This window comes from Schistocerca cancellata, chromosome 1 (assembly GCF_023864275.1).
Source record: "Schistocerca cancellata isolate TAMUIC-IGC-003103 chromosome 1, iqSchCanc2.1, whole genome shotgun sequence".
NCBI classification, from domain to species: Eukaryota; Metazoa; Arthropoda; class Insecta; order Orthoptera; family Acrididae; genus Schistocerca; species Schistocerca cancellata.
The window spans coordinates 364,519,581-364,533,217 of record NC_064626.1 but is presented as its reverse complement, the minus strand read 5'-3'; the positions used below and the strand labels follow the sequence as shown (position 1 = coordinate 364,533,217).

The window sequence follows — 13,637 nt, the reverse complement described above, 5'->3', positions numbered from 1 at the left end:
ACCTTTTAGTATCTCCAGGATTCTTCCAGGTATACAACCTTCTTTTATGATTCTTGAACCAAGTGTTGGCTATGATTAAGTTATGCTCTGTGCAAAACTCTACAAGGCAGCTTCCTCTTTCATTCCTTCCCCCCAATCCATATTCACCTACTATGTTTCCTTCTCTCCCTTTTTCTACTGACGAATTCCAGTCACCCATGACTATTAAATTTTCGTCTCCCTTCACTACCTGAATAATTTCTTTTATCTCGTCATACATTTCATCTATTTCTTCATCATCTGCAGAAGTAGTTGGCATATAAACTTGTACTACTGTAGTAGGCATGGGCTTTGTGTCTATCTTGGCCACAATAATGCGTTCACTATGCTGTTTGTAGTAGCTAACCCGCACTCCTATTTTTTATTCATTATTAAACCTACTCCTGCATTACCCCTATTTGATTTTGTATTTATAACCCTGTAATCACCTGACCAAAAGTCTTGTTCCTCCTGCCACCGAACTTCACTAATTCCCACTATATCTAACTTTAACCTATCCATTTCCCTTTTTAAATTTTCTAACCTACCTGCCCGATTAAGGGATCTGACATTCCACGCTCCGATGCGTAGAACGCCAGTTTTCTTTTTCCTGATAACGACGTCCTCCTGAGTAGTCCCCGCCCGGAGATCCGAATGGGGGACTATTTTACCTCCGGAATATTTTACCCAAGAGGACACCATCATCATTTAATCGTACAGTAGAGCTGCATGTCCTCGGGAAAAATTACGGCCGTAGTTTCCCCTTGCTTTCAGCCGTTCGCAGTACCAGCACAGCAAGGCCGTTTTGGTTAATGTTACAAGGCCAGATCAGTCAATCATCCAGACTGTTGCCCCTGCAACTACTGAAAAGGCTGCTGCCCCTCTTCAGGAACCACATGTTTGCCTGGCCTCTCAACAGATACCACTCCGTTGTGGTTGCACCTACGGTACGGCCATCTGTATCGCTGAGGCACGCAAGCCTCCCCACCAACGGCAAGGTCCATGGTTCATGGGGGGGCCATGGATCATGAATACGATATTTTGTAATGATGTGGAACGAGTCAAATTTTCCAATACATGACATAATTAAGTTAATGTAACAACATAATTAAGTTAATATAACAACTTTTTTATTTTTTGTTTTTTTATTTTATTTTTTTTTTATAATTTTGTGTTTGGTTCTTTTTTATTTTTTTCTTAATTTATATCTAAAAATTCTTCTATGGAGTAGAAGGAGCTGTCATTCAGAAATTCTTTTAATTTCTTCTTAAATACTTGTGGGTTATCTGTCAAACTTTTGATACTATTTGGTAAGTGACCAAAGACTATCATCATCAGCCAATTCAATCATTAGATGATGTGGCCTCTTCAAGTCGTGGATTCAGGTAGGCTTTCAGAAGTCTTCTCCAAGTGGGACGGTCTTGGGCAGTTCCCTGCTAGGTGTTACCAGCGATCTTCTTGAGGTCTTTGTCCCATCTGTATGGTGGTCTTCCTCTAGGCCTCCGGTGCTCTCTCGGACTCCACTCCAGTACTAGCTTCGTCCATCTGTTGTCTTTTCTTCTTGCAACGTGGCCACCCCACTGCCATTTCAAGGAACCTACTCTCTCTAAGATGTCATTAACCTTCGTCACAGACTGGATGTCATCTGCCCTTTTCCTGTCCTTTCTTGTATAGCCCAGCATTGATCTCTCCATGCTCTCTGTGCTGTCGTAAGTTTCCCTTTTGTGAATGAGTTCAGTGTCCATGTCTCGCAGCCATACGTCATCACAGGAAGAATGCATTGATCAAATACTGCTTTCTTCAGATTTACTGGCATTTTTGATCTGAATACTTTTGAATTCTTCCCAAATGCTTGCCAGCCAAGCTTGATGCGTCGATAGATTTCTGGCCTTACGTCTCCCTTCGTATTTATAATCTGGCCAAGGTAGACATATTCACTGAGCTCTTCTAGTAGACTGTCCTTGACTTTCACATCTCCAGCTGGGACCCATTTGTTGGATATTACTTTTGTTTTGGAAAGGTTCGTGCTCAAGCCAACCAGCTGACATTCCGATGCAAGATCTGTAACTAAGTTTTGGAGCTCTGTGAAGTCTTTGGCCAGTAAGGCAATATCGTCAGCAAATCTCAAGTTGGTAAGCCTTCTTCCATTAATTCTAATTCCCTTGCTTTAGTGGCAGTATAATTCACCCCTTTCTGTGCCAAAGTTAGATTTAATCTGGAATAGTGAAGATCATCCTTTCTCCTAGTATTGTAGTTATGCACACTGCTATTACTTTTGAATTGGGTATGGTTGTTAATAACAAATTTCATAAGAGAGTATATATACTGAGAAGCTACTGTGAATATACCTAGATCCTTAAATAAATGTCTCCAGGATGATCTTGGGTGGACTCCAGCTATTATTCTGATTACACGCTTTTGTGCAATAAATACTTTATTCCTCAGTGATGAATTACCCCCAAAATATGATGCCATATGCAAGCAATGAGTGAAAATAGGTGTAGTAAGATAATTTACTAAGATGTTTATCACCAAAATTTGCAACGTTTCAGCAGATCATCAATGTGTTTCTTCCAATTTAATCTCTCATCAATGGACACACCTCAGAAAATGAAAGATGTAGATAACTAAAACAGAGCCAAGAAAGGAATAGCTACTGTGAAGAAATGCTGAGACAGAAGAAATTAAGGCCAGGTGAATGGTGAGAACCAAGGAGTTCCCACGTGTGGGATTCGGAGAAACTGGTGTCTGGAGGAAGAATCAAGATGGCATGTTTGGCGAAACAGGCACTGGGGTCACAACTGTCACATTGTAGGACATGATCTGCAACAAGATATTATGTGTTGGTGGGATACACTCTCTGCCTATGCCAATTCATCCAGAGGATGTATACCAGCAACACACAATATCCTATTGCAGAGCGTAATCTACAACATGACAGTCATGACCACGGTGCCTGTTTCAGCACACAATTCCATCTGGATTCTTCCCCTAGACACCAGTTTTTCCAAACTCCACAGTTGGTTCTTGCCACCCACGTGGCATTAAGTTACATTTATTCCTTCCATCTCATCATTTCTTCACAGTAACTATTCCTTTCTTCACTCCATTTTAGTTTTCTACATCTTTCATTTTCTGACTCATCCATTTTTCACTGTCTCACCTCCCACCTCTGTTACTTACAATAAACTTACAGTAATTCCTTCCCTCTCACCATTTCTTCACAATAACTACACTACTGGCCATTAAAATTGCTACATTACAAAGATGACGTGCCACAGACGCAAAATTTAACTGACAGGAAGAATATGCTGTGATATGCAAATGATTAGCTTTTCAGAGCATTCACACAAGGTTGGCACCAGTGGCAACACCTATAACGTGCTGACATGAGGAAAGTTTCCAATCGATTTCTCATACACAAACAGCAGTTGACCGGCGTTGCCTGGTGAAATGTTGTTGTGATGCCTCGTGTAAGGAGGACAAATGCGTACCATCACGTTTCCAACTTTGATAAAGGTCGGGTTGTAGCCTATTGCAACTGCATTTTATCATATCGCGACATTGCTGCTCGCGTTGGTCGAGATCCAATGACTGTTGGCAGAATATGGAATCAGTGGGTTCAGGAGGGTAATACAGAATGCCATGCTGGATCCCAACGGCCTTGTATCACTAGCAGTCGAGATGACAGACATCTTATCCGCATGGCTGTAACGGATCGTGCAGCCACGTCTCGGTCCCTGTGTCAACACATGGGGACGTTTACAAGACAACAACCATCTGCACGAACAGTTCGATGGCATTTGCAGCAGCATGGACTATCAACTCGGAGACCATGGCTGCGGTTACCCTTGACGCTGCATCACAGACAGGAGCGCCTGGCATGGTGTACTCAATGACGAACCTGGGTGCACGAATGGCAAAACGTCATTTTTTCAGATGAATCCAGGTTCTGTTTACAGCATCATGATGGTCGCATCCGTGTTTTGCGACATCGCTGTAAACGCACATTGGAAGCGTGTTTTCATCATTGCCATAATGGCATATCACCCGGCGTGATTGGATGGGGTGCCACTGGTTACACGTCTCGGTCACCTCTTGTTCGCATTGACAGCACTTTGAACAGTGGATGTTACATTTCAGATGTGTTACGACCCGTGGCTCTACCCTTCATTTGATCCCTGCAAAACCCTACATTTCAGCAGGATAATGCACGACAGCATGTTGCAGTTCCTGTACGGGCCTTTCTGGATACAGAAAATGTTCGACTGCTGCCCTGGTCAGCACATTCTCCAGATCTCTCACCAATTGAAAACGTCTGGTAAATGGTGGCCGAGCAACTGGCTTGTCACAATACGCCAGTCACTACTCTTGACGAACTGTGGTATCGTGTTGAAGCTGTATGGGCAGCTGTACCTGTACACGCCACCCAAACTCTGTTTGACTCAATGCCCAGGAATATCAAGGCCGTTATTACAGCCAGTGGTGGTTGTTCTAGGTACTGATTTCTCAGGATCTGTGCACCCAAATTGCGTGAAAATGTAATCACATGTTTGTTCTAACATAATATATTTGTCCAATGAATACCCGTTTACCATCTGCACTTCTTCTTGGTGTAGCAATTTTAATGGCCAGTAGTGTATTCCTTTTTTCACTCCATTTTAGTTTTCTACATCTTTCATTTTCTGACCTGTCCATTTTTTGCTGTCCCACCTCTGTTACATACAATGATCTTAGCTTTTCACTCTTATTAACGTGTGCACGATGTTTCAGCAGTAATCTCTGTCTTGCACATTACCCTGTCTTCCACCTTTAAGCTCTCAGGGTTTCAAATCTTGTCCAGCGCAGTACCCAATAATCAGTGCTTCCTTCTCATCCCGTCTGGTAAGTCTCCCCTGACCCACAATTCTGGGTGATTTTTCTGAACCGTACCGCTTTTCCTAAACCTCTCCAGTCCTTTTCCTTCACCCCTATTCCTTCCCCTTCAACTCTTCTCCTGGAAGAAGGAGCACCTGGCTCCAAAATCTTGCATAAGTTAAACCTCTGTGTGTGTGTGTGTATGTGTGTATATTTTTTCTCCTGCCGCCACTTGGTAGTAGATTTTTTTTTAAATTATATACAATCATGTAGCATTTTTGGTTTGCTATATTTTTCTCTCTTTAGTGGCTTGTGGAATAGGAGCATGTCCCATTTTTGAGAGCAAGTCTTATGTTGGGTATGAGCTTATGGCATACTATCTCCCAAATGAAAATATAATATAATGGGACAGATTAAAAAATGTACCCATCAAGCAGCAGCAGGAGAAAAAATGTATAAAAGTCATAAAAATGTGCAAGCTTTTGGGGCCAGTGGCTCCTCCTGGCAGAAAGGGTGAAGGGAAAGGAAGAGGGATGAAGGGAAAGGACTGGAGAGGAAGCTAGGAACATTATGGAACACTTGCCCACAAGCTCAGGTCAAGAGAGACTTACCAAACCCATTTTGTACATCTTCCATGACATGGGGTTCTGGGCAACTTTTTCATCTCTCTCTTCGTATCCAAAACCTTGCCAGTCCTCTACTTTTATAACTCTTGGTTCCCAAGAACACTTCTGCCAGAATCGGAATCACTGGCTCCGAAAGCTTTCACATTTCCATAGCCTTTATATGGTTTTCTTCCTGCCACCACTTGGTGAGAAGGTTTTTTAATCCCTCCGATTATATTTGCAAGAATTGGTTATTTTGTCAATAAATCTCCATAGTGAGATCATAGCAAGCAGTACAAAAATGTCATTAGTAGTTTTCAACAAAAAACTGAAGCTATGAGAGCAAAGCAAAAAATTCTATCATGGGGATGTCATTGATATTAGTGAATTAATTTTTTTTAGCATATATTGTGGCAACTTGACCTGTGAAATACTTTTCTTTATATCCATTTTTTAAATAATATACTGTGTGTGTTTAAGTCAAATGATTAAACTGGAATACAGTGGCTTCATAAAATTCTTTGTTTTGGATGGTTCATTACCAACTAAAATTCATCCAAATTTTATGAAAGTTTATGAGTCTGCTTCTCCATTTTCAACTGTAAAAAACAGACAGCTAACCTCAAACACTTCAAAATTTCTCTTGAAGACAATATGTGACGCCCTAAAACTGCAACCGCAGATGAAAACTATGAGAGAATGTACAGTATACTATTGGGCATACGACAACTAAAGATGTCGGAACAGATGAGAGAATGGTACAATTTACACAAAAAGCTTTGTGAAAGATGGATATCACATGTATTGAATGCTGGTCAAGAGTGTATGAAAACCACAAAAACTCTTGTCAATGTTTGGAACATTTTAAAATGGAATCCTCCTTGGTGGAAGTTAGCAGTCCTGCAACAAAAAATATGAAGTTGATACTGCTGGAAAAAGAAATCCTCTTTCTTCAGGGCAATACACTTGTTCACAAAAGTGTTTCAGTGATGCAAAAACAGGGAAACTGGAGAGTATGATCCACCAGGTTTGGCACTCTCTGATTTCCACTTGTTCCTATATTTAAAGAAATAAGTGGCTGGAACAATATTTCATCTTAGAGGTGAATTGTAGTTTTTATTTTCAAAATATATCCTTTCACAGGCAGTGTGAGAGATTTTCATCTTACAGTCGTACACTGGAAATGGTGCATCCTGTTTTGTAACAAGCCTTCCTCAGCCCATAATATCATCAAGTCTCGAATTTTTTTATTTTTATATTTTCTCACTATTTGAGTATATCATGTGACCGTTATTAGTGGTAGTAATCATGTAATTTGGCAGAGTTGATTCTGTATGTCACTCCAAAGTGCATGAAGCATGGTATCATTTTAACTGATGTTATTTTTGGTAATAACTAGGGACTGGACTATATGCATCATAAAAACCTTAAAATATGCATGAAAAATGCTTAAAAATGCATGAAAAGTGTCAAAATATGCAAAATCAAATAATAAAAAAGTGGTAGTTACTGCATGTATTGTGCATCAAAGCAGAACCTGCACATATCAGTTATGAGGAAAAGCATTGGGCACACAAAAAATTGGTACATTTGGAATGTTGATATCATTTTCTGAATACTTTCTGGTAGAGGTTAGGAAGGGGGCCTTTCTGGGATTATTTTCTAAAAATCTGCAAATAGGGGTGCATACCCTATTTCAAGAATTGTTTCTTCTTTGGTGTTGTTGTTGGTAAAAAGAAGATGCAATGCGAGTGAGTTGCAGTGAAACAATCAATATGTACAGAGCCAACTTCGAAATATATCGCATGCAGAGGGGCATTCTCAAAAACTCCATAATATTTTATTTAAAAAACAACATACAATAATGAATTTTTTTGAGCAGCACTAACGTTTAAATAGTACTATCTGACTAAAGCATCATTTACAATTTATTTTATATTTGTCTACTATTGTAAACATAAATGACCAAGTACTGTTTCAAATGTTCGGTAGTAAGATCATGTCTTTGATCACTCAAAACATTTTCATAAGCAGAAAAGGACTGTTCTACATCAACTGAGGTAACTGGGCAGTATCTGAATTTGGGTGCTATGTTGCCACTTATTGTTTCTGGTAAAAGTTCACTTGTTCCATTAATAAAACTATCAATTTGGCACAAGCATTCAAAGCCTGGGTTAAAATGTTTTCAAACTTTTCTTTAAGTTTTCTTGGGAATACCTCTGACAATAAGGAGTTCACTAGAATAATTTTATTCATTAACTGAATAGATTCATTCAGCGCCAAACCTTGAGTTTCAAGCTTTTTAATACTTGCAAGTATATGAGAAAAATGAGTGCTAATCACAGCAATGTCGTTTTTTAATGCTGGAATCATTAAAAGCATCTTTGCACTGACAAACTGACAAAGCCTCTGCACTATCGAAGTAATTTACTACCCCTCTGATGGCCTCAAAATGTTCACTGTAAAACGACACAGCTTCAATCCACATACCCCAACTAGTTACCACTGTTTCGGTAGGTGAAGGCATATTTGCTAGTTTTTCTTTGTAGGTCTTGATACACGAAGGAGCCTTTAGAAACACTTTCTTTGTGAATGAAATCAGTTTATTTACATTCACAAATATGGAACATAGTTTTTCAGCATGGTGATGCACTCCACAAGCAAAGCACGTCACATGGATCAAATTGGGATAAAATACTCGGAGGGCTTTGCCTGCTCTGATCATATAGGTAGCAGCATTTGAGATAAACACAAACATCCTTCCATCTGCAGGAGATTCTGTAAATATTTTTCTAATACCCTTACTCACAAATTTGCTGATCGTAGAATGATTTACTTTTTCAAGTTCTTTGCAGGCCACTAAGTAGGAAGAAGAATGTTTTTCTTTTAGAGCACCAACAATTACATTTGCAATGTAACAGCCACAAGTGTCAGTAGTTTTGTCAACTGAAACCCAGATAATGCTGTCCTTGAGTTCACTGTGTATTTCTGCCAGAACATTTACATAAATTGTCGGTATGTATTTTTTACACAATGTTGATTCATCAGGTATATTTTAATTTAAGCAATATTTGTGCAGGAAGCCTTTGAGGATAGGATTTGTAAGTTTGTGAAGAGGAATATTGCTTGCAATGAATGCTTCTCATAGATCCATGTTAAACCAACTTTTCTCTTTTCTGGTTACCTTTGGACAAATGCCTGTTACTGCAATTTGCTGTTGTCAAAAGTTGTTATCATGATCCTTTCTTCTACATTCCTGTGATGTGAAGACTTGTCTTGACATGCTGGTCTATTTGAAACTTTTTTTTTTTTTTTTTTTTTTTTTTTTTTTTTTTTTTTTTTTTTTTTTTTTTTGCACAAATCATTTTTCTTGCAAACTCCACAATATAAAACAATTCCGTCATATGTAAATGTTCCAAGATGATCAGCTATCCATAAAATGATGTTTCATTTTTTTTGGGGGGGGGGGGGGCTGGCACACGATATGTTACACACTACACGTCGTAAACATCTTCAGTTGTCTACAAGTAAATAGAAAGCTAAACTGAAACAATAGACATGCAATTAAAAGCTTGCGTAGTTTAATTTAATTGTTGCCGACGCGTATGCTATGACAGCGGAGGGAATTAACCGGGGGTGCGGGTGCAGAAGCATTGACTTTGCTGGTCAGTTCCTATTCTTCTTCTGTAATGATTTTGCTAGGCAGTGGCCTCTTGGTTAGTGATTGCACGCAGTTCTAGGTCGTGATCAATCTGTGAGACATCAAAACTAGATCAAGCTAGAGACAGTCTGTATAAATTTTTAGAATATTTAAACATAGAGCGAAAATATCCATCATCACTAGTTTTTAGTTAAAATATGCAATAACCAGTGAAAAGGAGCCAAAGATGCAAATGCATATGCAACATGCAAATGCATATAATCCGGTCTCTAGTAATAACTTTTTAACAGCACTTGACTTTCAAGGCTTTCTTATGGATACAAAAATTTATCCATTTTACATCACTCTTCACTAGATTGGTGACTGGATATGTTTCCATTAAAAAAGGAACAAAACTAATTTATGTTTCAGGGCATATTTCTTCAGTGAAATGTATCATGACTGGCATGTGTCAGTGATTAAGAGGAGTTCAGTGTAATCACCATCCGTGTGACCCCAGTTTTAACTCAGGAATCCCACAAATTATCACAAGGATTAATATTAAATAATTTTCTTTTCAGGCAAAAATATAATCTCCCTGCTTAATTACCCAGGTATAATTGCATCTTGAGTTTCAAATTTATTTATTTTGTAAAATAAATATTCCCCACACATTTGGCATGTTAAGGAAGTTGCACGATTCTAACTGGCATGCAAAATGTAGTCAATTATCTTTAAATCTGAAAAAAGTGTAACAATTTAGCGAATCATCTGACGAATCTCTTGCAAATCAAAAACCAGTTTACAATAAATAAATATAGCAGAACATTCACAATTTATGTTTTTCCTTCTTAAATATTAAACTTTAAACTCTGTTAAGAAAAACGAAGTGGCCACAACATGAGAAATTGGCAGGTTAAGGAAATTACATGACCCAGACTGGCATGAAAAATACTGACTTTATTATCTTTCAAATATGAGAAAGTAAATTAATTGGTGGTAGCACCAGGCAAATTCCAAAAATTTGCATGAAAGAAGGGGCACTTTGCTACAAAGTTCTTGACCATCAGATTATTGTAGCTTCAAGAAAATAGAGGTACTGCAAAGCTTGTGAGAGAAGATTGCCCTCTTTATGCTTTCCTGCCACCAAAGATCTTGAAATCTAAAAATTTTATAAGATAAAAAGTTGCACAAAATGCCAGTCATAACATGGCACCTGTTAATTTTGCTTCATATTATTGCCTTTCAGGATGGTAAAAAGTACTCCTGTTTTACTGTGGGAACTACCTTTAATGTGTAGAAAGTAGTTAAAAATGAGAAAGTGAAACAGAACAGTAGACAAGTCACACATCAATCCTGCATTATAGTGCACGAATCTGCTATGTAAAAAATGAAATTAAAAGTGAATGTAGTTGTTTGCCTTATTTATTTGTTTAAAAAAGCAAAAGTATTAACTGTGAAGCAAAAATCTACCTTATGATTTACACGAGCTTGGCGAGCCTTGTAGGGCACTTTAGCAGAAGCCTGTTCCCCATGATGACGGCCAAAGTGTTCTTTCAGTTTATCTCGACGGGAACTAGCATATTCACATTGGCTGCACCTGAATGGTTTCTCATCCAAATGAATTCGCTCATGTCGAACCTTTAGAAACAGTTTTAACATACAATAATGAATTCATGCAAATAAAACAGGAAAAATAAAATGTGAATAATGACCAAAAAAAATCTTCTAAGTGACGAAAGAAGTCACATGTCACAGAAAGCATGGCAGATCAAAATCATGTAGTGCAGCACACAATGCTTGTTGAGATTTTATGAGCAGCACCACCACACATGCTGCAGAAAGGGCTAAATGATGTTCAGCTGTGCCAAGAGAAAAATAATTATAAATAAAATAAAAATTGCCCCGTCTTAATTTGGCCTTACCTTAAGAAACATAATAGGTTCAATATAATATTGCATGCATGTTCTACAGCAAATGAAAAGAACCAACTAATTCAGTGTAAAAAAGCAAAAATGTACCCATGAGGGTCAGATTATCACAAAGCAAGTATTAAATCAAGTTCATTCACTATTGTGTAAAAAAGTCATTCATCCATATGGCTTTTTCATCCATACAATGTTCCTATTTTTTCAGCATTTTGCTGTTAGAATCTGAAACTACTTTATCTCATGATGTTACTATTCTGAACTTTTATTTTCTTGTTTTGAATGTAACTTCTAATTTGGCATTAAGCATTTGTACTTCAGGCTGCAAACATGTGCATTATTTAAAAATATGTAAACAGTGCACTACTGTTCACAAAAGCCTATCAAGTTAGATTGCTAGTATTATGTAATACGATTCAACTCAATTTAAACCTATTATAGGCAACAGTAACAAAAAGAACCATTCCAAAAACAGACTGATAAAATTCGCAGTGAATACCTTTTTATATTCTTTGCAATAAGCATTCAGCATAGAGTGTTAATATTTCTGTCATGACAACTGGCTGCTTGTTCCAATGCCATGTCATAAACACAAAAGGCTAACACTGAAAGTGTTTTTTTGCAGGAATGATGTAATTTAATGAGAAAGAAAGAAATCAGTCATCAACCAAATTATCTGTTTGCAATTTTGCTGGACATGGACCCAGTGAAACTACTTTATCCTTGTCCTGCTTTTACCCAAGAATCAACTCACCCTGCCAGTTAATGTGAAGTGTAAGAGATCATTTAGTCTGGTATTTTTCACATACTTAAGGAACAACACTGATGAATTACATCTTAAAAACATAAAAAATTTGAGGACCAAGTAAGGTTTGTCTGCTGCCAGAGATATTTCCTTGGTGAGAGGACCAGTACAGGGTGCACTCAGCCTCCTTGAGGCCAATTGAAGAACTACGCAAATGAGAAGTAGTGGCTACAGGGTCAAGAAAACTGACAGTGGGCAAGAGAGCAGAGTGTTGACCCCACACCCCTTCATATTTCATCCAGCAATGACTCTGACAGAGGATGACTTGGCAGTTGGTCAGCGCTCAGTGGCCCATCTGGGCTAGAATGTGGAGCTTTGATTTTCTTTACAAGTAAGGTTTGCTAATCTGATATTTAACCAACATTTCCCTGTGGGATTTCATATAGTTAATTACTTTTAAATTTCAAATGTTTACAAATCTTGGCCTGCATACAAATTCACATCACATTTAAGAGAATGTTCTTAAATACAAAATATTAGTATTCATACTCCATGAAAACATAATTAGAAAGAGACATTCCAGTGAGTCAGAGGTGGGGATTACATATCTGTCTAAGCATACACATTTAACTTTTCTGCAGTTCCTCTAAATCACATCTTTTAATTAAAATTGCACAATGAAAATAACGCATAGAAAAGATTTACTTATTTTTCTTATGTGTGTTTTGACATAAAAATAATTCAACATAAGGAAATAGGATTGTGTTTATCTTTTATAAGAGTCAATTTTGCAAATTCATTTTTTTCTGCTTTGAAGTACAACCAACTATTTAAAGATCACACTACACAGATACTTCTTCCCATTTCCAGCATTATGCGAAAGTTATTAAACATAGTTTTAAGAAGAACTACACTGAATATGCTAGCAGATCCAGAGGCTGAAAAGTTGAGGATTTAAATAAAGTCCATAGCTGCTCGGAGTGGTGATTAGTAGGACAGTTTAAAGATCAAGGACAAGGTGAGCAAGGGCTAAGTACATGGTTCAAAAAGGGTTTTTTGGGAAGATGGCTGCAGCAAGAGACGGGAACTGGGAATTAAAGTCTGTACTCTTATTTGGGATGACTGCAGTTTAAATCCCTGACTTGATATCCAGATTTATATTTTTCATTTCTCCCTGAATCTCCGAATCCCAGGATGATTCCCTTGAAAAGTACACTGCCAATTTCTTTCTCCAATCTGAACATGTGCTCCTTTTCTCAACGTCTCACTGCTGAGTAGACATTAAACCCTAATCTTTCTTCCTTCTTTTCTTTCTTTGTTAGAAGGAAACTATGTGGTACTAACGTTTGGATGCCATGACATACATTTTCAGAAGGAGTGTAGGTATTTGGGATAAGGCAAGGGAACAAGGATGAGATCATTGAAGGGGGGGGGGGGGGGGGGTGGTGGTGGGGGGGATGTCTTAGAGTCAATAAAGTAACACCTATAAGGGAAACAGTAGTAGAACAATGGGAAGAGTCTCCATTAACGGGCAACTGCCCACTGGAAGAACATACCAAAAATTGTTGACAGGCGAATAATCAAAGATACTCTTTGAAGACATTGTTAAGATTGTAGAGGAGCAAATAGCATTACAAAGAGACAGCAAAGAAGATCACCAAACAATGAAAAGTAGACCACTAAACAATGAAAAGTAGACCACTAAACAATGAAAATATATTGTCAAAATTCTAAAAAGATTTGTAAACAAAGAAAAATGAATGGTAATAAAAAATGGTCAGGGGACAAACAGAAAATATTGCTGGGTAGAGAAAAAAATTATGAAATAAATAAAAGGTTTGTTG

General features: G+C 37.9%; 1 protein-coding gene across 2 annotated transcripts in view; it reads right to left on the bottom strand.

Moving 5' to 3' along the window:
• The window catches only part of LOC126174640 (myoneurin-like), a 136,941-nt gene that overhangs the window by 14,789 nt on the left and 108,515 nt on the right, over window positions 1-13,637 (bottom strand). Inside the window, exon 10 of one of the 2 annotated variants that reach the window (XM_049921050.1) lies at window positions 10,594-10,761. The exons of the other annotated variant lie outside the window; for it this stretch is intronic. Within the exon in view, the coding sequence (XP_049777007.1) occupies window positions 10,594-10,761 (168 nt within the window). The remainder of the gene's footprint in view (window positions 1-10,593; window positions 10,762-13,637) is intronic. 2 annotated transcript variants of the gene reach the window in all.